Below are 23,973 nucleotides of genomic sequence, written 5' to 3'. Positions count from 1 at the left end.
CATATTTTGCAGATATACTAATTGATTCTAAAGCCTATCTATCAGTTTTCAGAAGCATCTTATTAAAACGGGGCCGTAACAGTTTGAAACATTCCTGGGGAATTCAGAACAAAAGGCAGGACCGGGACCAAATTGTGAGTCCATCACAGCAAACTGCCAGTCACAAACACACTCACACAGATTTGTACATGAAGAGCAAAGTTTCTGTTTGGAATGTGTGAGGAAACAGGAGCACCTGGATAACGAGTAGAATATAAACTACAGACAGACCTTGTCAATGTGTTACGCCATGTGCTCCCTTCTAAGATCTTACAAATCAATTTCCTGGGCTTTTTGGGTTGTTTATAAATTAAGAAAATCTGAGGGTTCTAAGTGAGGCCTATAACTGCTTCTTTGTATTATTCTAATGTGTACTAAATCTGACTTATTTTAGACAATATTCAAATCGTGAGTTTCATATACATTAAAATTGTTCTTTGCAACAAAAATAGTAGTTATTTCACCGCCCAAATGATTAAAGGCAACAAAAAGGAGAAAACGGAAAAAAGTAGAGGTTACAGCATAATAAGAGAATTTTTGTATCAAATGCAGAATAAGCAACGGGAATGAGTATGCGTACAACCAACAGGTGGCGCTACTAAGCAGCAAGAAGAGATGGCTCTCCGTAGCAGTGAAGCCTGCTCTAGTGTTCAAATGCTGCAGTAGCCTGTTTGAGAACAGATCATGTTTTAGTATCACATATACAATTTAATTTTATTTCTCTTCCCAACTACTGTGAAACTCTGGGGAAAATACAAACTCTACTCACAGTTATGCATATTAATATTCACCATGCTCAACATACTCTGTATTAGAATTAAAAAAAAAACATTTAATTAACGCATAAATGTTTAATCATAACTAGGCTTAGACGCGAAATACTAGGTTTTAAGTAGCACAGGATCTATCGTGTATTCAAAGGAATTAAGAGCGAGCGAATAAACGTCCGAAAATGCGGAAAAAGATTGTCACACCTTTGATGGAATTAAGCGGCACCCAATCACATGAGAAGACGGCGGCAGTGGTATCCAATCAGATTATAGGAGGGCAGAGCTTATTCTCCACCAAGGAAAGTTGCGCTTTATGCAGAGCGGCTGCCTTGGGTAGGATCCCAGCATCGCGGCGTCGCGGCGTCAGAGGGCTCGTCTCCAGTTGTTTCGCTTTAAGAATCTGAAAACCCTAAAGACAGAACCTGTCAGCGGTATACATTGCTTGTTTGGAGGAAAGCGATTTCGGACATATATAAATATCAGGTGTAAATTGTGTAAAAATGATGTCATGCACGGAGATCATCACTATGTGTCTTCAGTCCGCCAAGCATCAGCATCTGTACTCAGAGCAGCATCAGCAGCATCAGCATCAGCAGCATCAGGAGCATCAACAGCATGTCACCCAAAACAGCCCCGATCAGGGCATCTCAATCTTCCAGGACGTAAGTATCTCTCTCGACGCATGGAAGAAAACTGTAGGTGCTCCTCTTACTCACTGTCTGGACACGTTTCATTTTCTTATCAGAGTAGAAAGTCAGCGTTCAGAAGCACTGAGACCCGCTCGGAACACAACATGTAATAGTCAGCCCAACATACAGCATCAGTAACATCCAACTGCTGTTTATTCCAGCTGCTGATTTTCTAAGGGAATTGGCACCCACTAAATATAATCACGATCCCTCACACTGTTATCTCATTTATACGTAATGTGTGCGCACGAGACAACCCTGCTGATTATAATCCAGGAGAAATATCCAGAAAACTTTTTAAGGGAGATGGGAATGAAGTCATGAAATGCTTTGTTTTCATTTCAACTGTCATTCAGAATCTCAATGTGTGGGAGTTCCTTCCTTAGTAGTGTTGCATCCTAGTCCCTGCGCAGTGATCATTCCATTCTTTCAAAATTAGGTTAAACAAATGTAGACATTATGCTTCCTTAAACTGCAAAAGAACCGTCGGCAGCATTTTTTTTTTTTTTTTTTCCCCAGAGGGGTAGTCAAAATGTATACACTGTGTGATAAGTGTTCTTCGCGTATTTTTTTTTGCCAATCATTTCATTTGCCAGTGAGTACTTGTTTAATAACCATCTGTTTGTAGAGAAGGAAGGCACAGTTTGTCGTAGACAACCTGGGTTATCAGCCGGTTACCACATTACTTGGGTGTTTACCATTATTTCAAATCTTTTTCTGCAAGAGGCTGTGGCAACCCATGAGGTCAATATAATCTAACAACACATTAAATAAGGTAAGACCTTCCGTAATGGACAGAGAGAGCACGAAACCCTGCTGATTGGTTGGGTGTTACCCCTGCACTCACGCACCACTTACCAAGTCCCATTCGCCCCAGTGATCAGTACCACTTGATTGGCCCTCAGCTGGAAATTCACAAAGCGAATATGCTTAGTGGGGTTTATATAGATAGCTTGCCTTCATGGTCATCCGTATGGAATTTTTGCGCTGGATATATCGGTCGATGAATTCATGCGCAGAAATGAGGGTATGGTCCTGCACCACTGTGTCGAGACTTGCCGCACTGTTCTGAGCAGGTTGCCAGGGTAGGCAATCGAACACAGCATGAAATGCCTCGTTGCCGCTTTATGCCTGCCGAGCCGACTGGTCGAAATGCACCTGTGCTTTCTGTAAACCACACCTCATGAATCTGCCTGTGTCAGGAAGACCTGACCTGTATGCTTGAGGGCTGGAAGGGCAGTGTGGGAGGTGTGGAGCACTGCACAGGGTACAACCACACTGTTCATCCAGGGCACTTTGTCAGATGCACTAACCGTGTCTGTATGCTCATTGTGTCACTGAGCCAGGTCACCAGCTACTTCACTGAACGGTGTGTTCAAAGAAAGCCGCATGTCTGACCTTGATCTGTGTGTATTGTGTGTGGTTCATGTATGTGCTGTGATCATTCCTTTGTGCATATTTGCGCTGATCATGAGAACTGTTTTTTCCATCTGGGTGGGAATTCCATCAAAATCTCTGCGGGCTGTTACACACCCTTTAGCATTTGTGGATTCTTGTAGCACAGTATGGAACAATACTCATCTCAGTCTGTTCCCACAAAACAAACCACTGCTGAACAAGGGAATTGTGGGGTTTGTCTTCCGTGGGGTGAGGCTAAATGAACGGTGTGATCTACTGCTCTCAGGAGCTAACACTGTCTCACCCCTTGGCTCGCTTGTCCAAGGTTTATTGTCTTGCTGCTTTCTTCCTTGGGCCTCTGTGGAGACCCCATATAGCACAGCATCTTTTGCCTTTCAAGGGAAGCAGATTACCCTCTCTTGGAAGTTGAATGATTTTGTTGTCAGCTTTTGTGTTTTCCTCAGTCCCTAATGCTTTTTGAGCATTATGAGAACTGGTAAAATTTAAATATAGTGTGTGAGTGACAGACAGAGTGTGTTCCACTGATGTATGGATGAGTGACCCAGTGTAAGTAGTGTATCTAGCAGTGTAAGTCACCACGGTGAATAAGGTGTGTGGGCTCATAACACTACATAGAATACATTGGAAGTCGCTTTGGAGAAAAGCATCAGCTAAATGAATAAATGTAAATGTAAATATGAAGAACAATGTCGAGCAGCAGGTTAACCATACCGGTGTACGTCACATTTAATTCACGCTCTCACTCTTACGTTTCTGCCAAGCCTTTTCACTTTCGGCCTTCAAATATCAAAAGCAATTCCTGTCTCGTACTAAATTAGTTTGTCATATTTTGGAGCTCCGATAATGCATTACGTGCTTTTAATTGTCGCACTTCTGTCATTACTGTGTTTGTCTTGTGTGTACAGTGAATCACAGAGGTGATCGTTAAAACAGATTAGCGCAAATGGAATTCAGAATCCTCATTTGATCGGCCATGAGGAATATACAGACATTTGTTATCCGTTGCGGTCTGCGATGGAAAATCGTAAACCATCCGTCATATGTGCCAACATAGGGGTTCTAGTTTTGTGCTATGGACTGATGACTCTGTTTACTGTGACAGTGGCGAGTAATTAAACCATCATCACCTGCCATTGCAGTCAAGGTGATGTACATTTATTTTAGCAATGGCAGGTGATGATGGTTTCTGACTGACTGAGTGAAACAGCTTGTCCCGAGCAGGGTCGTGGTGAGCCGGAGCCTAACCCAACAACACAGGGCACAGGGCTGGAGGGGGTGAGGACACACCCAGGACGGGATGATGGTTTCTGTATAAAGGAAGATTTTTAAGAAATTTAAGAAATTGCCTCCCCTTGGAGAACGAATTAATTCATAGAGTCTCTTCATGGTTTTCTATTGACATTTCAGAGGGTTGCTAATCCATTATGGGTGGGAGTGTCTAGGGTCTTTGTTTTCCCATTTGTGGCCTATAGACTCTCGTGTCTCGAAGATAAGGAGAACATGCAGAGCCCGTACGTGCAGCTGTAAAAGCTGAGACAATGCAACCCCTGCTTCCTTGCAACATTCTCTGTGCTTCTTCTGCCCCTTAGCAAAAATGGTATTTCCACAGGACGGCACCGTGTTACGCTGCGCTAGTTTGCATGAGGGATTTGTTCTCTGTTTGAGAGTAACGCCTTCACTATATTATACATAAACAGGGACAAGCATTATTTACTAATACTGTCCATCATTCAGGGGGTGGGTGGCACAACGGGTTTGGCCAGGTCCTGTTCTCTGGTGAGTCTGGGGTTCGAGTCCTGCTTGGGGTGCCTTGCAATGGAGTGGCATCCTATCCTGGGTGTGTCCCCCCCGCGCTGCCGGGATAGGCTCCGGCTCGCTGTGACCATGCTTGGGACAAGCGGCTTCAGACTGTGTGTGTGTGTGTGTCTGTTATTCAGCCATGCAAACTGTGTTACGCTGATTTGAGGTAGCAAACAATTAAAGTGCAGTCACACAGATCACTGGCTGATCAATAGAATTTTCACATGAACTCAAATCTGCACTTTATTCTTTCCAAAAAAAAAACACAAAAATACATTACAGGAGTTCCAGGAGTTTCCTTTCTATGAGAGGAAATTGCAGTTATTCTGTCAAATAATAATGGAAAGTCAAAAAATGTTGTTTTTGCTGAATAAGATCTTCAGTTTTAGGATGAGCAGTGGTCTCTAACTGAGCTGGCTGACAATTGCTGATGAAACAGATGCCCTGTATTATACTTTTTTAATGAAAACTAGAACCTCTGCGTGCCAAAAGCACCGACAGAGAGCCTGGCTCAGTTCTACGGGTTATATGTTTTCGGAGGCTCTCCGTAGGGCAAATGGGGGTTGATGTCAGGGGTTCCCAGAGAAGGGCCATAGGTGCGCGTTGCCGTATGGCAGAGCAGACGGGCTGTACGCGCTCCAGGTTATGCGTCGTACCGAAAAGAAGATTCAGAGCAAGACAGATTGCAAACAGAGGCAGCGAACATTGACTGCTTCCCCACTGTGCATTTAGCAGAGCCGGTGCAGGGAGAGCACAATGCGGAGCCTCTTCTTTCTCAGGCTGGATCAATGGACGAGCCTTCCCAAAGCAGCTGTGCAGCATTCGAACATTATCAGCTTTCTCTTTAATGCTCCAGTCATGGCTAATCATGCAGCATTATACTGTGGTATTGAAAAGACCATGCAGTAATGGTAGGATCCATACAAACCATTCCCAGGTTTCATTTCAGCACCTTCCCTCTTTGTATCATGGCTTATATACCGAAGGGACCTGCACATAAGGAGGAGTACGTATCGTATGTTACGTGTCTCTTGGTAGTGATTTTTCTTTGGGTTTTACATGTACTAAACCATTCAACTGAATATTTCTCAGAGCGCGATGAAATGTTGTTAAGGTGTAAGTTTGTACATCTTTCATGTGATTCTTTACTATAGTAAAAATGAGCAAAATGAATACCAGCAGTAAAAGTTATGAAAAGCACAGCAGTTCATAGAGGTAAACCGCTCATTAACATACTCTTTTTGTCTGGAAATTTATTCAAAACCTTTCTCAGCATTATTCAACGTGGGTTTTATTAAATCATCTCCGAACCTTGTGTATTGTGCTCCTGTAACTGCCATTCTAAAACCTGTTTTATTGCTACTGATATTATTGCTACCTTAATCTTGGACCAGATGAAGGCAGTGTAAAGCAGAGTAAATATGTTGCACATTTTTAGGTTGTTATTTCTGCAAGCCCACTATAACTAATGCGTTTTGATTTATTAAGCATGCAGCAAGAAGGCTTTTCAGAAATGGAACAGTAACACACACACACACACACACACACACACACACACACACACACACACACACACACACACACACACAGTCTACAAGCCCTTGTCCCTAGCGGGGTCGCAGCAAGCCGGAGCCTAACCCGGCAACACAGGGTGCAAGGCTGAAGGGGGAGGGGACGCACCCAGGATGGGACGCTAGTCCATCGCAAGGCACCCCAAGCAGGACTCGAACCCCAGACCCACCAGAGAGCAGGACCCGGTCAAACCCACCATGCCACCATGCCCCCCAGAACACTAAGAGTATTTGTGAAAAAGTGAAGACTTGTATCTTCACTGGTGGGCTAACAGAGTGTACAGTGTACAGGTGCTGTACATCCTGTCCCAATGTGCTCTGTGCAATCATGGAAGAGCCACTGAAGGACATCCATGGAAGAGAAAAATTCATTTCCAGATTAGACTTTCATTACTTAGCTGTCTTTTCTCAACTTCAATAGTCGGTTGTTTCTGTCTTTTTCAGTTTCAAGTGTGGGTCTCATTCTTAAAAAACATTATTTGAGACTGTAGCCTTTTTGTATCTATTGTTATAAATGCAGAATATTCAGACAGAAATATTTAATTCCAGAGATGCAATGCATGTTGCAAAACAGATGGTGATGATTAATAATCATGTTATTAACACACACACACACACACACAGAGTCTGAAACCGCTTGTCCCAAGCAGGGTCACGGCGAGCCGGAACCCAACATGGCAGCACAGGGCAAAAGGCTGGAGGGGGAGGGGACACACCCAGGACGGGACACCAGTCCATTGCAAGGCACCCCAAGCAGGACTTGAACCCTGGGCCGACCGGAGAGCAGGCGCTGGCCAAACCCACTGCGCCACCACACTCCTCCTCATGTTATTAACGATTTTTCATTTTAAAGATTATTTGGAACAAGACTTTATATCCTTATCTTTTCATAAAGGTAATAAGAGTATGCTTCTTAAACAACAACTTTTTCTGACGTTTCCTTGGTTACAGAGTAGGAGAGCATAACAATGGTGGGTCTGTGTGGACGCTAAAATATAGAACCACTGTGCTGCTAATCTTGACTGTGCAATGTCTGCTCAAAACCCTGTCGACATGTCTACAGCCGATAATGTTTAAATTCTGCAGGTACCAACAAGGAGTCACATCGGTGAACGTTGGTAGAAATTTTGTGTTTCAGAACAAGCTCTTTGCCTTTTTCTTGAAGAGAAAAGGAAGAGGAAGTATGCCAGATGTTTTATATACTACAGGTGATTATTTTCTTAAAGATGCTGTGTGATAATAGAATTAACCTCAATGATGTTCTCTTAACATGACAGTGTGATTAGTAAGTTATGTGCACGTAAAGTATCTTATGGAGTGTATAATTGCTATTTACAGGTTTCGCAGGTGCAAAATCTTTTTTGCCTCATTTACCCTTCTTCAGTGGCTCCTAGCACAGGTTCATGGGTTACAGGTATGGCCATGTAGCAGAGGACCCTTTACATGTGTAAGACACTGATTTGTACAGATACAGAAATACGCTGTATGGCGTGACATGTTCAACTGATTGCCCACGTGTCAATGTGGTTCCAAGGGTGATAGGTTATTGAGTTAATTATTACAGATTATTATTACATTAATGGGGGTGCGGTGGTGCAGTGGGTTGGACCACAGTCCTGCTTTCCGGTAGGTCTGGGGTTCGAGTCCCGCTTGGGGTGCCTTGCGACGGACTGGCGTCCCGTCCTGGGTGTGTCCCCTCCCCCTCCGGCCTTACACCCTGTGTTACCGGGTAGGCTCCGGTTCCCTGCGACTCCGTATGGGACGAGCGGTTCTGAAAATGTGTGTGTGTGTGTATTACATTAATGGGGGGCGCAGTGGGTTGGACCTTGTCCTGCTCTCTGGTGGGTCTGGGGTTCGAATCCTGCTTGGGGTGCCTTGTGGTCCGTTCTGGGTGTGTCCCCTCCCCCTCCAGCCATACGCCGGGTTAGGCTCTGGCTTCCCGCGACCCCGTATGGGACAAGCGGTTCAGACGATGTGTGTGTGTGTGTGTGTGTGTGTGTGTGTGTGTGTGTGTGTGTATTACATTAATTATTACAGATTGCATTGCAGGCGATGGAAAAGTATCTGGAATGCTCTTTAAGAGCCCATTTATCCTTTAATATGCCTGTTTTTGAATATGTATTATTTCACATGTGATCTATTAAGGCAGCCAGGTATATATTTGAGTAAAAGTGGAGTGGGTCCTTTGCACATACAGTATGTACAACGGTAGTGTGCCACTCACTGTCTCAGCTTATTAACAGCACACCCCTTTCCCCTTGTGACACTATCTGCATTTGTTTGTAAAATGGACAGAGATCATTTGCAATAATTCCATTTTTTTCTTGCTCTTTGCCCATTCCCCTGAACCCTATGCTGTGTAAGTCATCTCTGTTTGGAATAACTGGAGAGAATGAATGTTCGGTACAAATGTAATGTGATAAAATGCCTGGAAACTAAACAGGGACGTCGTAAGGTGTACAGATGGTGTATGAATGGTTGATGAATGGTGTATAAATGTGCGTCCATCATCTGTCCTGCAAGAGCAGCATGTGTGGCTATATAGGCTGCTTTGCATAATGTCTATGTGAAGTGTATTGTGTTATGAGCTTCTTGTAAAATGAAGCAAACAACCCCCCGTTTATGGCTGCGCTCTGCAGATTGTCTATTTCTCAGTGGAAGGAGGACAGACTGCGGCGGCAGAACTTTGGAAAGCCACTCCGTGCTTAGGGGAAAATGTTATTTAAAAGACCTTTTGTGAGCAGCAGCTGATTCAGTTTATATTCACACATCTGTGCCATCCTTGCAAAGCTCCAAGGATGGAGCACTTTGTATGATACAAAGATATAAAGTTTAAAATGGGTTATCGTACAGAAGGAATCGAGATTCCGTCCATCTCTAGTTCAGAATGAGGTCTCACTCATCTCTTGGGTGCTCAGCTTCAGCACATGAGTCCACCCTTGACCAGCCTTGAAGCAGAGGGAGCTGTGTGGAGCCCCTTTGGGCTTCCAGCGTAATCCAGTGATCCAGATCCCCATGACACATCCCTAAAATAGCTACGCCCCTAGAGCGCTGTGGTTGTGCCGTGGGCTGCCGGTGTGTGTCGGCTAGGGCTCCGCTCCACAGAGATTCATGTCAGTGGGACCCAAGTGTGTTGGTGTGTGAGAAGCTGCCAGAGTTAAGGCGAGAATACATGATCATCCCAGGTGGCTCGATGGCCCTTCCATTTGCTCTAATGATGGATTTACTATAAACTAGTTTAAGAAGCAGAAAATAGAAATAGCGTGACACCAGGGCTCCAATCACTGGGGGCAAACAAGCCAACATCCAGGTCACTTTGGGCATATTTGTGCGATGTCAATCCAGAAGTAGCACTTTCTGTGGACGTTCTTCTTTCTCACCTCATTTTGACAGTGCTTTCATAGCACCCACTTGGTCTGTGTGATTTTCTGTGGGGTTTCTGACTTTCAGCCCCCCAAGATGTGGGGCTTTTGATGAATAGGCTAACCTTAGTCAAAGGCACCGGCATAACAACATATTGTATATATTGATAAACAATATACATCATGCTGCATGATGGCATCTCCTCAAATTGGAATATGATTTAATGTGATTCTGTATCAGAAATATTTTAAAGAATGATGTTGACAGTGACACCATAGTAGGGGAGGCTATAAAAAAGACAGCATGTCGACATGGATACAAGTCGGGCGCAGCTGTGCTGGGTGACTCACGCATGGAAGCGCTTGTCTGAGGAGTAAACCCAGGGTGCGTGCATGCTCTAAACTGGGACCACACAACCGCTGCTGACACGTGACATCATTGCGCTTTTATGTGGCCTTTATCAGTTGTATTGGCTGTCAACTGTCCGTTATGAGAAAACTTCACAATTATTTTGAGAAGGTAAAATTACCTCAAATTGCACTGTTACTTATTGGAATGATTCATGAACATATCTCATAAATGACACAAGGCAACAGAAAGTTAATTTAACAAAAATCCCAATACTCCCCCAGTCAATTAAAATACGACTTCAAGAGAAATACCTGTTCTGTTGTAAACTATGTAAACTACACATATCAGCCTTCTGTTAGAAGCCTATAGATTCCTCCTTTTTCTATAATCTTCCACTCACTCTCATCCATCCATCCAGTTTCAATAATTGCTTGTCCTGATCAGGCTCATGATGGTCTGGAGCCTATCCTGGAAGCACTGGGCACAGAGCCTGCCCAAATACTACTAAAATCTTAATTATTTGCATCTAAAATATTACATATTTCCATTCAAACATTTTTGTATTAAATATGTATAATTTTAACTCGTTGAATGTGAGCGCTTTGTGACCAGCTGTGAATTTTCTTCAAGCTACTTTGGAATCAGACTCTCCTGAGGAATGGATCTAAAAATGGTACATTAAGTAAAAAAAAAAAAGAAAAAAAAGAAGAGTAAATCTGTTATGCTCTTAATGAGTTATGTGTACGTGTCAAGCCGAGCGATGATTTCCTTATCCGTCTCTGCCTGAAGACAGACAAGCGACCCATTAAACTTGCTTGAAGGCTGCCGGGGGGCCAGAGGGGGCATACAGAACCCAGCAGTGCCGATGACAGTGGCACACGGAGGAGGAGCGTACAGCATGACAGGGACATGTCCCCTGGGCAGCTGTGTCCACGATGGCAGAACAGTCAACAGCTCTCTGAGACACCAGGGACCCGACCATCCAGCATTTCCCATGACGCAGGGATCGCCGTATGAAACTTTGAGGGAGAGCAGTTTTCAGACTGCCTGAAGAACACAGGTTACCCTATTTGAGTAAAAGAAGAACAGTCCTCCTTCATGGACTCAGTAACATTTTGAACAGTGACGTGAAGGGGATTAAAAAGATTATCCATAGTAATCAATGGAATCAATTATCAACAGTAATCAATGGAATGAAACACAAATTTGGGGCTGTCACATTAAACTTCCTGGAACCTGGGGGGGCATCTTGGGTAAGTCAGAGCTCACAACTGCATTGCTTTCCGATTTTGAGCAGGCAGCCTGTTTTCAGTGCTACAAGGAGTGGGACGTCCTCCAGACAGCGTGTCCATGCGTTGTGGACATGCAGAATGTTCTAGTGTGTCTCAGCACCCCAACACCTGCACGTTGCCTGGCCTTCTGTTACTATTGTCATCACCTGCTTCAAACCACTCCCTTCACAGGATAGGGCTGTGCTACGCTAGGTGCCATCCTCATGACTGAGGGTCCGAGACCATTCAAGCACCTGACCCGACGTGAGTGTCGTGGTGCCTTCACGATTCACTTGCGTAATGACACCACCAGAGAGACCCAAACTATCATCTGGTGAGAGCTATCTAACTGCTCCATGTCCACCTATGGCCAGTGTTTAGTTTCACCAGTTCACCAGAAGTTACCAGCAATTTAGTACCACCAGTCCATCTGAACCGTATGTCTTCGTGCCGTGAGAAGAGACCGGAGCACCCGGATGAAACCCACGCAGACTCCACAAAGACTGAGCGGGCATTGAACCCACATTCTCTCACAGTGAAATTTTACAAAAAAAAAAAAATCTGACAATGCACTATTGATACCCTGAGCCTGAGAAAAGTGTCACATGCGGTCACTTAGCACCGCTGTGCTGTTCTGAGCACTTCTGCCGTGCTTTCGGTCATGTTGGTCGAGTGCGCTGGAGTGTTTGAATTCTGCTCGTTTTCCCAGAGGCTCTTTGTGTCTGTTATTTGTGTGTGTATTCTTGTGATAGAAGTGGCACAGTGCCATCGCTTATCTTCATTTAAAGAAACAATTGTACCTTCCAGTTAAGTGCCACCGGTGTCAAAGCTACAGTAATCTGGGTTTAATGAGATTTTATGAGTTCTGAGATTGATTTTTGGGTACAGATCTTTTCCCCTCGTCATTTTTCTTTCAACATGTTCTGTGGAGTGTATTTATGCAATTTTAAGGTCTATATATCACAATTTTTCTACCTTATCTCGTCTGAGAAACAACTCTCGCGTTTACTTGGCCTGTTCCCAAGCCTTCATTGTACTTTAATAATTAATTCATAGATTGTGATAGCTCAAACTTTTAGATCGGGAAGGAGAAAGTTGTTTAAATGCCTTCCCCGTGTGCTTTCTAACCTTTTTTTCTCTCACGTGTCTCCCATTGCTTTTGCAGTGTTAGAGCCATAAAACTGATAACACAGTCATTGCATACAATTACTGTCACTGAAAATATATGCTAATTTGATTTCCAAGATGCACAATTACATAATTTACTTTTGTTAATACTAAGCTTTTGTATATTTCACTATTGTACTTTTGTACAGCTTTTGGTATAAGCGCATGGAATGTAACACCTTGTCCTTCTCATGTCGAATGCTAAAAGCTCTGGTATCTTTTCGATCTGAATAACTGCTATAAACCATGTACCTGACTAACCTGGCTAAAAAAGTGATGCCTTGAAGATAGTACAGTCTGTGATATCAGAATCCAGATGGATTTGTTGCAGTGGTTTCTATGTTTTGCTTATTATTGTATGTTTTTTTTTGTTGCTTTGACTTTCAGTCCTGGAGTTAGAACATGCAGGGTGATAGGAGATTCGTGGCCTGGGTTCTAGGCTGCTTTGATTTAGAGGAGTGAAACCTGACGGGGAGAGGGCATGCCTTTAATTTGTCAGATTAGAAAACCTGAAAATCTTATTTTTTAGCAAAAACTTTTATGGAAGAAGAAAGTCTGGGTTTGCAGTAGTGCAGGGGTAAAGGAAATAACCTGGGCGCCAAGTTTCTAACGGAATTTTACAGAAGAAAGAGCTCATTTTAAATATAAAGGTCAAATTTAAAGGTTTTAGAAATGGGATTCAATTATTCAAAACATCATATAATGTAAATGCAGTGCAATCTGATGAAGAGAAAATGGAGGGAAAAAGAGATAATATGTTTTAAGGGACCATGGCCTCAGTGTATGATGTTTTACTTTAAAAACCATAAAAATTGGATTAATTTGATTAATTTTAGTTCATTCATAACACATACTGAATTCGGGGGGGAAGTTGAAAAGTGAAATGAGAGATAAATGAAAACAGAGTCAACATGTTACGTTTTTAACTGTCCTGCTTGATGCTTCATTATTCACTGTGTGTGAAATCATGGCTTCAGACAACACACTGCCAATTTTACATTTATTCATTTAGCTGATGCTTTTTTTCCACAACAGCTTATAGTGTTCATCTGCCTACAATTACTGTATTTACCCATTTATAAAGCTGGGCAATTTTACTAGAGCAATTGAAGGTAAGTACCTTGCTCAAGGGTACTACAGCTGGAGGTGAGGCTCAAACCTGTAACCTTTAGGTCCAAAGGCAGCAGCTCTGATCACTACACTACCAGCTGTCCTTATGGCCCTAATTTTTTGTGATTGAAATAGCCAAATTAGCCAATGCAAAAAATCCAGGGCAGTAGGTGGTGCGGTGGTTAGAGCCACTGCCTCTGGACTTTGTGGTTGCAGGTCCAAATCCAACTTCTTACTCTATTACCCTTGAGCAAGGTACCCTGAACTGCTCTAATAAAAAATGGCCAGCTGTATAAGTTGGTACATAAATGTATGTACTCTAATATTGGAAGTTACATTATTGACTTTGCACTAGAAATTAATTTTTGTTACTGGTTCAGGGGGAAGGATATGAGGTAGAGTAAAAAAAAATTGCATTTATATGAACTGCTTGCCATGTACTTAGGGGGGAAGAGAAAAATGAGAGGGGGCTGTGCCCACCCTAGTCCCCCACTGCTTGTAGAATATATGTTAATGCTGAGAAAAAAATCATTTTTCTACCCAGTGCACAAGTACAGTAGTTTACAACATGAGGACATGATGTTTTTTTTTTTTATGAGGCCAAACCATACACCTTCAGCCTTTTAGTTAATATTTCAAAAATAATGATGTTGTCTTTGATTTTACATTGCAATGCAGGCAGGTTTATAGAGGAAAATTATATTTATGTCATTATGTGGGTCATGCATCCTGTGATATGCAAACCTCCGATGATGCTGCCTGAAGAGAAATGATCAGAAACAGGCAAAAATAATGCATGTTCAGTGTGGACAGCCATTGTCTGTTAAATGCCCCCTGCTGAATGGGTAATTGCTACCCCTCGTATTGCTTGTTAACATCCTTGCGGCAAGGCTTTCATGATTTAAATATAACCACATCACATGTGCACAAAAATGGAATATGTTTAATATGGAAATGTATTATGATTGGGTCTGCTCACCAGTCCGTTTGGAACATGTGAATTTTGTAAGCAGTGCTATCAGTAAGGACTGCTGGTAGTGTAGTGTTTAGTGCTGTTGCCTTTGGACCCAAAGGTTGCGGGTTTAATCCCAACCTCTATAGTACCCCTGAATGATGTACTTGCCCTGAAATTGCTCCAGTTCTGTTACACAGCTGTATAAATGGGTAAATGACGGTAGATATAAAGTATCAGCTAAAGATATAAATGTACCCATGTTATGTCAAGCCTGGGCTTGACATTGTGTCCTCAGTCACCTTTCCTGCTAAAAGATGCAGAGGCTTATATTTTGCAGCAGGTGTTGATTTTAGGCTGTCGGGTCCACAGAAAGGACACTAACAGTTGAGCTGTGTGATGTCCTCTTGCCTCTCTGCGTGCGAAATGGGTTTGAGTGGCCGGGTGGCCAAGTGTCCTGTGATCTGTACATCCGTGTGGAGGAGAAGGGGTTGCTGAAGGTGCCGATGTTGAGGCTGCTGTTTCAGTGCAGTCAGGTTTGTGGGCCTGAGTTACACTGGAAACACCTAATACAGTGCAGTGTGTGGCTCATGGCTTCCTTCCACCATGATCATTAGGCTGAAGATTGAGATGAGCTTCCCCCCAGCTGTGATTGATGGCTGGTCTATTTCGGAGGCCCCCTGAAGGTTTTCCTTTTGCAGCACTCTTGGATAAAAGCTTTAACTAAGTGAGACTGCCTCTGGTTCTGACATGCAGTCCGGCTTCAGTGAAATTGTAATAAAGCAGGGATGTCCCTCGATGTCCAGCATGAAAGGTGGTCCAGAAACTGACGAAGGCCACTGATTATTGTACGTGCTCCCTGAACATTATCCTTTAACCTCCTCACAGACCTTCTTAGGAAAAACAGTTCATTGATAAATCCCTCCTCTGGGCAGACACACACACACACACACACACACACACACACACACACAGAGGCTAAAACAAGCCTCTGCAATCTTCTTTCTGCATCAGACTGCATCATTCTGTCCATTATTATTCTGTCCAGAAGAAAAAGTCAAACAGTATATTTACTCATATTGATTTAATTGAATGGGCATAATTTACATTAATATAATCTCTCTTTTAAACAGCTGTAATTGTAAACTGTATTGCATCCATGCAACCAAATAATAACCTCAGTCAAGATTTTTACATTTTTAATGCTGTAATTAAATTGAACATTCTTTTTTTTCAGATATTTCGTCGCGCTGACAAAAATGGTAAGTAATGTTTTTCTTTTTTCAAATACGTTAACAGCGACTGATCAAACATGTCAGATAGTTAAAAGAAGACTTCTGCTGTGAAAATGGAAGCTGTCCCATTAATGAGGGTTCTTCTGAAAAGCTGTGATTTGATTGCTGTGAACGCAGAGGTGAACATGCCTGCGAGCCCTTCACGTGTCTTGACAGTCAAAGAGCAACACGTATCACGTGAGCGAGTTTTTCCAACAGCTCGAGCCGGAGAAAGACACATCTGCGACCTTGTGAACGCAGATGGTGTTGAAATGTCTTCTGGAACAAAGCCACTCCTTGCCCCCAAATGCCATGTTTGCTGTTAAGTCTCCAATGCCATATTTGCTATGTGCTCCATGTTTGCTGCATTCCCAGCAGAAGGACACGTGTACTGTCACCTTAGCACAAAACCCTGTTTTGCACAAAAGAGTGCACAAAGAGCACAAAACCGTGTTCCTCTCCCCGAACGAAAGACAGAGGCAGAGGGGAGGTGAAGACGCATCTGCGACAGCGCTCCAGCGACACAGCCCACGATTACTGCAGCAGGAAGCCAGTTAGGTGTCATCAGCATGAAGCGCTCAGAAAAACAGCACATCTTTAGCACTAAAGCGCCATCGATGGCCTGCGCTGTCAGCTGTAGCATTGTTCAAATCCAACAAACTCCTCCATCCAGGGCAACGAGCGTCAGTTGGGTTGGTTCCCTTGCGGAGCAACGTTAGGAGTGGCCAGAAAAACAGCTATGGACACTGTCACATTTTTGTACCATTAATTTGCATTAATCTGGATATTATATGGTAACATTGTGGCGCTGTGGGTTTGGATGGGGCGAAGAAGGACGCGGAGGCAGCGTTCATCTCGAACGTTTTATTGAACACCGGCACACAGGGAAATAATGCCCTCGGTCGGTCCGAGGACCCCGTTTCCTCCAGGAGATGCGCGTCTTGCCAGCCTTCCCAGCCTGCTTAGCGCCCCCAGGCTCTCTTCTCTTTGACGCAATCACCCCCTTATATTCCCCGTACGTCACCAAAAGCTAACCAATTACAGTAAACACATTTCCTGCTCAAACACAGTAACGTGGGTCATTACAACATGTTGAGTCTGTGGCGCCATAAAGTCTCTGGAAGGAGGAGTTAAACGATCAGGATATTACTCGCAGCATTAAATTCCTCTTTAAAACAGTTAATTAATATGAATGAGTGACTGGGTCAAACTGTTATTTTCCTGTATCGTGATTTCGATACTTTCTTATACATTTGTTTGGGTTTCTACGAGACGTTTTTTTTTTTTTTCAGATCAGTTTTTGAGGCTGCGAAGGCAAGGTACCCTCAGTACAGTTAAAGTGGAAAACTGGTGATGGTCTGATAAGGGTGGTGATCAATGCATGTTCTTTGGGCCATTCTATAAGGCAGAAGTGTAGTGATTGCATTAGCGCTGTCACACAATGGCAGGTCTTCTAAGGCCACCACCGGGTTCCTCGCACCTCATGTGTGGCCGAGGGGTCGCAAGTGAAGAGCAGGACTGTTATGGAGAAACTCGGTGCTGAAAGCTGTGTCACAGCACTTGGCATTCCCGCTCTTTTTCCTTCTGTGGGAATGGTCGTCCTTTTCCAAAACCCCTCAAGAGTGCTCCTCTCTTGACTTTGTATTGGACAAATGTTGAGCTGAGTTACACTTTCAACTAACATATGTAGCAGGTATCTTCACTGGCTTAATATAGTGGTTAATTTTCAATTAACATGAGTTATTCTCCGTCAGCTGCGGCGTTCTTCATAATGTCTTGTTCCTGCCGAGAAGATAAATTGGCTATGAATGATTCCATCGAAGTCCGTAACGGGCCTTTCTGACTTGGCCTTTGTACCGCAGAGCACGGCAAAAGTAAGGGTTGGCACTAGTACTATTTTAGAGTTTTTAAATGTGTCAGACCATGTGCTTGTTTCAGAGATTGTCATAACATTTCTAGAATATTCTTTTTACAGCTGTGGGGAGTAGGGAGCTAAATAAACACATTTTTTTAAGAAGTTTATAAAAGAAGGCATAGGATGAATAAAACATGGCAGCGGGTTCCAAATTGCTTGTCCCTGACTGACAGCTGTGATAACCAGTGGGGGGGGGGGGGGTATTGGGGAATGATGCAGACTGACAGTTGTCCTGCCAGACCGGCCGGACCGACCACAGGAGAGAAGAGCACAGATTTGATAGAGATCGCCAGACCCAGTCATGCTCCATGTGGCTGGATATTCTCAGCTCCTGCAGCCATGAAAACCGCAGGGACCAGATGCTTTAATTACTGAGACCACAGAGTCTGGTCTGTGCAGCTAAACCGTAGGCTCCTCAGGAGCAGAGTATTTTAAATGAGTACGATATCTGATATCGGCGAGAAATGCAGTAAATGAGGAAGATCAGAAGTCTGTAAGACCGTAAGGTAAGAAGCTGAAAACGGCATCAATGAGGAGCACTGAAGATTGGTTGCTGTTGGTGGAGGAAGGGAAGAAACAGAAAAGTGTGCAGCTGCAGCTCCTCACCTCCATCCTCTGAGCTGCTCTTGTCTGAACACAGGCCTCACTGTACCAGGTTCAATTCAGATTCAGCGTGGCTTTGTAGTATTTCCTTGCTTGCTCAACGAAACACACAGCAGGCTGGCATAAGGTACCCAAGAAGCCACACGCTTCTCAGCAAGCCGAACTTTGCGGTGCGTTAAGCTTCCAGGCTCCGCGACACAGGTGGTTTCGCTCACCCAGCCATACGCTGTCCCGCCCGGGTCTGACAGCACGAACAGCTCAAGATGTGAGCAGTCATTCATGAAATGAAGCTGACCTGCACATCTTTGACACACGGCAGAGTTCTGAATTTGAGATTCAGGCTGATCAGCTTGTTAGTGGTTCTGGACCCGAGATCATAGGCGCATCTCCTGTAGTGTTGCTTCTCTGCAGGATGTTGAGATGTTTGCGTTCTGAGAGCAGCAGAATTTTGTCTGAGCTTGGAAGCCTCTTCGTTCACCTCCTGACTACAGCTGTACTTTTCCTACTGGGTTCCTGCTTGTGATTCTGCATCTGCTTTTGAAGCTCTTTTTCAAAGAATAGAACCCATTAGACTGGTACATTTAATGGATGTACACTCCAAGTGTCTTGCTCACATGGACTCTCTTTGGATGGTGTGTCGGACACAGTGGGCAAAGCAGCCACATCGTCAGCCTTCAAGTGCTTTTTTCTCTTTTGTGAATGGTGAAGTGTTGGGATTCATTGAGCTCTTTACAGTGAATTCATGCCGCTTTATGCAGTCTGGAAGTTACGGAACCAAAATTCATTCTTGACATCCCTGATGTCTTCATATGGTGGTTTTTTTTCCCATCCGAGACCAGCAACCCCCTCCCCACCAGTGAGCATGTCCTTTAATGACAGCTGGGTGACAGCAACATGATCCATGAGCTCTCTTTGTGCCTCCAGGCTCTTGTAGTACTCCAGAGCACTTGCTTACTCAGTTCAAGCTGCTAGTTACTACTCAAAAAGCAGCAAGTCACTTCGTATGTGTCACGACCCCAGGGGGTGAAATCCCAGCTGTCCACCAGAGGCACCACTCAAGATCCATGTAACTGACCCAACATACCTGTTTTCAGTTAACCTCACAACCAGTTCCCAGCCCTACAGAGGGGTTAAAGACACACCACTAGTTTGCAGATTCTTCTTCTCTTTCCTGGTTTCCCTATGATTCTCTAGCGATTCTTGTTCACTGACCTGCTTCTCTAATTGCTGCTTCAGTGTGTTTCTGTTCCACTCCCCAACTCCTGTCCTATCTACGCCAGTCCTTCATGGTCCTGTCCTGGTCCTGTCTACCAACCCCTCAAGGTCACGTCACTTTGTCAAATCACGGAACACTGTTTCACTTACTGTAAGAACACTCCTAGTGTCTCTCTTGTTCCATGTCCACCATCTCCCCATCCACTTTGTTTCCTGGATCGCACTGTGTGCTTGTATTTACAGTCTGCTGTTGAGATCATGGGGTTTGGCCGGGTCCTGCTCTCTGGTGGATCTGGGGTTCGAGTCCCGCTTGGGGTGTCTTGTGACGGACTGATGTCCCGTCCTGGGTGTGTCCCCTTCCCCTCCAGCCTCACGCCCTTTGTTGCCGGGTTAGGTTCCGGTTCTCTGCGACCCCACTTTGGACAAGCGGTTTCAGCCAGTGTGTGTGTTGAGATCATTCCACTTTACCTCCTTTTTCCAGACTTTACAGTGAAACACATCCATGTTCGTTTCACCTCTAGACATCACAGCATGCTTTTCAACACTTTCTTCCCCAGGAGGGGTAATGCTTCCCTATGTTTTACTGAAGGAATTCTGGTTCAAAAGTACTTCCATTAAAAGTGACCTCATAGTATTTGAACTGCATTTTGGTCACAGTTACAGTGTTTCATACCTATATCTACAAAACAGATCTGAACTGTCCTGATTCACATTGTTCACCAGCACTCAGTGGACAACTTTGAGCATCTGCCTTGTTTTGAAGAGCACCTGAATTCACAAGAGCACCATGCAATACTGCACACGCTACCCATGGCTAGAACACAGGTCTCTCCCGAAACCTGAAAGAACATCCTCTCTGAAGATTACACTGAGCACGGAAGCACTGTTGAGTCAGATGATCCATGATTTCCATTTGTCATTTTTTGTTGTTTAGAAGTCTTCTCTTTGAATGTTATTGCTGAAGAAAAACGTTTATCAGATGGGAATCACTTCTTTATCAGATGGAATTCACTTGTCTTGCTTTTCTCAGCAAATCAAAGCTCCAGATTTTTCTTTGCCACCTTAGCCATCGTACTGAGATGCTTTGCGTACCCCTCTCAATAGTAGCAGCCTTTGCTGGCAGATTCACATCAGTTTGCACAAGTTCAGCTCCCCTATGGATTAATTATAACGTTAATTAAATTGATATGCAGTTGGGCCTCAACTTAAAAACTGTTGAGTAATTACTTTTAGGCATTGCAGACTTTTTTGGGAGGTTTTTGTAATAAATAGAGCTAGCATACCTATTAAAAACATATCAAAGATTCACCTAATTCACCAACAGATAGCGATTGCAAGTAGTAAGAGCTGCCTTAAGATGTCAGCACTCTGCTCTAGCTCTTACCATGATTCTGTATTTTTTGTTTCTTATTTATAATTGGCCATATATATCCAGCCCCGGGATTGAGAATGCGTAGGGGTGTGCACAAGGCATCCCAGAGAAAGAGAGAGAGAGAGTCCAAAAAACATCGCTTCACACCACGCAGAGCTCTCGTGTTGCTGACGTTTATATTTGCAGTTATTAGTTTAGCCGATGCTTTTCTCCAAAATGACATACATCTCAGAGGAAACAAAAGTGTATTTCACCAACACCCGTTACACACGGGTACAGACACGTGACTCTCATCGCACAGCCGGTTTGTCCAATATCACTCTTTTTGCCATCACACGTCACATCGGTAGCTGCATATAGAACTGATGAGGGGCCCCTCGCCAGTTCCGTGTCACATTCGGCTAACAGACTTTTTTACGTGACAAACCAGGTCTGGGTCCCAATTAAATTTGTAAGTAGGGGACCCAGTCTAGTCCTTTTTCATCACAACCAACAAAATTACAGTTTAAAGGACTGAAAAACTGAAATGTCCAGATTCATATTCAGATTCGCCTGGACTGATGCACGAAACAGGCCCTAATCAGGGGAATTTTACGTGAACATTTACAAATCACTGGAGCAGAGAATAGAAATTGACTATGGTCTATGAATTCGTTTTTTTTTTTTTTTTTTTGATGCCTCCTGGTTGATTTTTGTCTGGGTAGATAGATAGCAATTTCACATTTTCTACTGCAAATTTGCTGTGGCAGCTAGGGTAGTTTTTGAGCGAAGGAGGGGCTCAAAATTAGTTCCAGAGAACTAAATCACTGAAACACTTGTTTGTTTGAAAACATTGCATCCACACATATATGATATGCTAATGTACAGAAGCCTGTGACATGTTTTTACCTTGTTCCAAAGAGTCAATTAGCTTTGGGATAATTATGTTTGCGTTCTTGTGAATCTAATGGGAGCAGGGGTAGTGTGTATTATGCATAATCTGGGCCGCGGTGCAACTAATTAAAAATTCAGATCAGCTTTGCATGAAACTGAAATGAAGGAAAACAGCCAGCATTTAAATGCTCACCTGGAACTCATCGGAATGCCAACGCAGATTGGATGCCATGGTGTACGGCGGGTACTGGAATGTGGTAGAACATGTCTGGGACACCATTTATTTTCTCCTCCCACATATTGTGTAAATGTGAAGGAGGAATGTGGTGGGTCTGATTTCCTGAGCACGTGGAGTCAATGGAGCCCCATGCACCACCACCACACTCTGCTTGCAGAACTGTGCACAGGCCTGCAGGGACAGACATAAATCCCGGCGATACACTGGCAGCCAGTCAAAGTGCACCTGGCCCAAACATCAAACTGCTCTGTTCTCATTTTCCAGAAACCCGCAGTTTGTCAAACGAGCTAAGTGCTTGAGTTATTATTGAACTCATTGATGGAGTCGCCAAAATCCTCAGCTCACTTATAGCAATGACTCTGTCTGATTATACAATATTGCTCCTGTCAAATCTTCATTTAGTGTTTGTCATCTTAATTCTGTGAATTTTAGTGAATGAGACTCCCTGGATGCCCATGGTAAATGGCCAATGTGCAGCTATTTAAGGGTAAGATATATCAAATGAAAGGGGTGCAGAAAGAGGAGGTTTTCTCAAAACAATGTATAAAATAATAAGAGAAGCTCCTAGTGGTGTTGGGTGAAATGCTCAGCACACCCCACCCTTGGAGCTGATGGATGTTAGGTATGATGTTACCATAGAAACAAATCTCTTCATGCAGCTCCTGTCAGTTCTTTCATATACGTCTTAATATGAAAATAACTCCCAAGTACAGTAGACAACAATGCAAAATAACAGTTGGCACACATAGAAAGAATAATCATGACTTCACTATAGTCCCTCAACATCATGTCTCTGGACTGGGTCAGGCCACCATTCTTCATTCATATCACATGCTGTGTCAGCCCAGGCTATATGTTTTCCTTGTCATTCATCTTCCTCTTCTACCTCCCCTCTGTTGTCATCTTCCTCTTTCAGCTCTTCCAGCACTGTTGGAATCCATTATTCCAAAGCATATGAATGCACCTGTAGCCCAGTTTACCGCAGTCACGCTGAGGGTCTGACTGGTCTGTGAACAGTTTTGCTTCTTTGTGTTTATACATGGAGAGCTCTGTGCTCATTGAGTTGAGGTTCTGATGACTTGAGTTCACCGTACTGAGTGCTCCTGCTCTCCAAATGACCACAGAGTGCAACCTGTGCTTTAGATAGGGATTTCACTGTGTAGTTTTGTGTGAAAGGTGCAACAGATCTGCAACTTGCGTGAAAAAGTACTGTTAATGGTTTTTGAGGGGCTGATAGAGTGGTCTGGAATCTTTGCTCATAGAAGTAGTTTTGTTGTGTGATTGATTGGGAAAAACTGTAATTACACATATTGGCATCGCAGTTCCTTCACTGTTTCTTTCCAGTACGACTCAGTTGACTTGTTTCATCTGCATTCTGTGTCTTTGGAAAATATGGTTGATTGCTGTCAAACTGACTTGGTCAGTTCTACTGCAGGTGGCTACCATAATTTTACCCTGTAGTGTGTTCACTATACAGAGCATTACTGACATGTTGTGGAAGATACAAAAGTAAATGTAACTTACTGGTTTTCATTTCTGAATTTTTGAATCATTGTAGCTACAGTGAAGCAGCTCAGCTTTGGCCTGACTCTTTGCTCCCTTCATAGACAAACCATGGACAAGTGCCTGGTTAATCACTGTAGCCCAGAGCCCATGCAAGATGTTTCTACTGCTTCTTCTGCCTCTGTTTTTGTCAACATTTCTTGAATCTATTTTGGTCAAACAAAGCATTACTCCTAACCCTTTATATTTGTGCTACTTTCTGACTGTCGAGTGAACAGTTAAACATTCAGTTGGTTTTACCTGGTGGTCTGAGCTTTGCTCATCAACGGCCTGAGTTAATAGCTACGAATGCCATTGTTTTCTACACCAAAGATGAAATTTGTGCCTAATGAAGTGTTCTTGTGCTTTGTGTTATGTGAACTGTGTGTAAAATAAGTGAAATTTGCTTTTGCTTTGCTAAATTTGGTCTCTTTCTTTG

At 43.5% G+C, this 23,973-nt stretch overlaps 1 protein-coding gene across 1 annotated transcript in view; it reads left to right on the top strand.

Annotated features, from left to right (window-relative positions):
* The first annotated feature begins 946 nt into the window (after positions 1 to 946).
* Positions 947 to 23,973, top strand: part of LOC108939351 (N-terminal EF-hand calcium-binding protein 1-like) — a 43,406-nt gene continuing 20,379 nt past the window's right edge. The window contains exons 1-2 of the mRNA XM_018760619.2: positions 947 to 1,471; positions 15,740 to 15,764. Coding sequence (XP_018616135.1) covers positions 1,310 to 1,471; positions 15,740 to 15,764 — 187 coding nt within the window. The 5' untranslated portion in view covers positions 947 to 1,309. The remainder of the gene's footprint in view (positions 1,472 to 15,739; positions 15,765 to 23,973) is intronic.

This window comes from Scleropages formosus, chromosome 19 (genome assembly GCF_900964775.1).
Source record: "Scleropages formosus chromosome 19, fSclFor1.1, whole genome shotgun sequence".
NCBI classification, from domain to species: Eukaryota; Metazoa; Chordata; class Actinopteri; order Osteoglossiformes; family Osteoglossidae; genus Scleropages; species Scleropages formosus.
The sequence above is the reverse complement of the archived record's forward strand: the minus strand, read 5'-3'. Positions and strand labels throughout refer to the sequence as shown.